Raw genomic sequence first — 2,442 nt, 5'->3', positions numbered from 1 at the left:
CACACACACACACACACACACACACACTATTGCAACAGTGTTTCTATATGGCTCAAAAGAAACTGACTGCTTGAGGTTTACTAAACTACAATTATACATTATTAGTTATAAAGTAGACTTGCTCATTGTAATAAAATGCTGTCAGTCCTCCATTTTCATCAGATCAAACACAACACTACAATCTTCCTAAAGGCTATTTTTGCATCTGCTCTGCAAAAATTCTCTTCACAGAGGCATATCTGGAACTTTTGATCAAAAAAAATGCACCGTTGTTTAACTATTTGGTCTCAATACATTATGTCTGATGAAACAGACATAAAAATAACAAATGAATGAAAGTCAGTTAAAGACTTTGGAAATTAAAGAGGGGCAGTATGCAAACAAACAATATTAGAGAGTGATATTATACCCCTTATGTCAAACTGAGTGATTTATGGCCCCCCAAAGTGCCCGAGGCTGTGTGTGTGGGCGCTCGGGGGCGGTGCTTATGTGTTTAAAAATCTGTTAAACCATATTAAAATTGTTTAGTTAAACTTGTGCTTTTGTAACGTTCAGTATGGCCGGAAATACAGGCTGCATGCCTTGGGGCAAAACTTTATTTCGATTTATATGCATTTGTAGATTTAGAATAAAACTCATAGTCAGAAAAAAACTCTCGCGATCCCCTAACCCCCATCCTTAAACATATAAGCAGGGAAAACTCCTTAAAAAAAAACCCCTCCGCGTTTTCTCCAAAACCCTAGAATAACTTGTTAGGTACCCCCTCTATTCCCAAAACCTTATATTCGAAAACAGGGCAAAAATCCTTAGTCTTTTTTCTTCAAAATCATCCCTCTTACTAGCAACCTCTAAAGTTCTACCTCACTCTTAATCGCACCGACCCGCAACCGCTTCCAGAGCACAATTTGTCCTGCTTGTTCGCTCCCCGCTCAGCTCCCGAATGCTGCTTACCTCGTTTGAAAATTTCCGCCGGAGACCAACTCCGCCTAACGTCGCCCCCTGCCAATCACATAACAATGGCACGGCTCCCTTCGCACCCCGCTTAGCCAATCAAAGTTTGTAACCAAACACAATGAGGAAAAGCAAACAAATTGATACGACATCTAAGGATGAGGACATACAGATGAGGGAGAGACCAAACATGAACAGGGAAAGCCCCAGTACCAGTTCACAGGAACCAGCAACATGTTAAACAGAATTTGAAGATTGCCAAACATGGAAAAATAAGGTTCAGTCTTAGTCTTATTAAAAATAAAAAATCCAGAAACTTGTGAACAGACAGTGGCTGGTCCTAGCCTGTTTGGCGCCCTGGGCGAACACTCCCTCTGCTGATTGTTTCAGGATGACCTGCCATTATCCAATGACACATCTGCTTACCTGTATCTTTTGCTCGTTTCTCCTCCTCTTCTTTTCTCTTTTTTCTAAACTGAGCACCTGATGGCTTTGAACTTTTCTTGTCCATCTTCCATTGGTTTTAATTTTGCACTCCAGTATGAACACCCATCCCCCAACCCAAGGATCACCACAACATAACCTAATAGACCTACACCTTAGTTCACAGATTCACTTTGTCTAGGGTTTATTTCTGGGATTTCACACAACCCAGGATTCAAATCATGAATACATAATGGGCTTGGATTTACATCATTATGAATGAAATGTGCTCTATTTGGAAGCAGCATGTCTCCCTCCCCTTTCGACAGGTTGTGTGTGAGAATTTAAATCATATGTGTGACAGGTGAGACCTGAGTCTGGGAACCGCCCCTGGTGGGCGGAGCTGGTCTTTGCTCCTTTCATAAGCTCAGGTGTGGGCAATTAGGTATTCCTCAGCAAACCTGAAGCTGCGAGTGCTTGGTCCAAGTTGGGCAAGTTGGTGTTTTTAATTTCTTTCCTGAAAGCTTGATGCGGGTCCCCCTAAATTCTGTTAGAATTGGTAGGTTACACAACAATGTGCCACTTAAGCTCTGGTTGTTGGCAGAGATTACAGTAGTGATGGGCAGATGAAGCTTCATGAAGCACTGAAGCTTTTCATCCAATTGGTTCACCCCAGCGCAAAGCTTCTTGAAGCTTCATTTGCTCTAGTAGGACACCTACTGGACATAAAAATATTAGTTGGCATGAATTTGAAGAGTGTGGCATTTTCCTGACTTTCTCTCCTCACTCTCATAAACCTCCAAACTGTCTCCAAACTCTCACTAACCGCAACTCTCCATCAAACACCCACATTTTGAATGAAGTCTGAGGGGTTTATATCGCTGTCATATCTCGCGGCAAAGTTCGAACCACTTCATGAACCAGTCACGTGGTACAGCCGGGCAGCGAGGCTTCGGACGTCATCATTTTCAGCTCCTCCCATAAATGAAGCAAGCCTCGCGGAAACGCCCCCTCCATTACTCGACACAAGCTTCGAAGCCTCGTACAGAACGTCACATCACTAACTGT

General features: G+C 42.7%; 1 protein-coding gene across 1 annotated transcript in view; it reads right to left on the bottom strand.

Annotated features, from left to right (window-relative positions):
• The window catches only part of LOC102306938 (uncharacterized serine-rich protein C215.13), a 7,897-nt gene that overhangs the window by 4,670 nt on the left and 785 nt on the right, over positions 1-2,442 (bottom strand). The window contains exon 2 of the mRNA XM_014331276.2: positions 882-999. Within this exon, the coding sequence (XP_014186762.2) occupies positions 882-999 (118 nt within the window). The remainder of the gene's footprint in view (positions 1-881; positions 1,000-2,442) is intronic.

Source organism: Haplochromis burtoni, unplaced genomic scaffold (assembly GCF_018398535.1).
Source record: "Haplochromis burtoni strain Fernald_Lab_line unplaced genomic scaffold, NCSU_Asbu1 Contig_1731, whole genome shotgun sequence".
In the NCBI taxonomy this organism is placed as follows: domain Eukaryota; kingdom Metazoa; phylum Chordata; class Actinopteri; order Cichliformes; family Cichlidae; genus Haplochromis; species Haplochromis burtoni.
The sequence above is the reverse complement of the archived record's forward strand: the minus strand, read 5'-3'. Positions and strand labels throughout refer to the sequence as shown.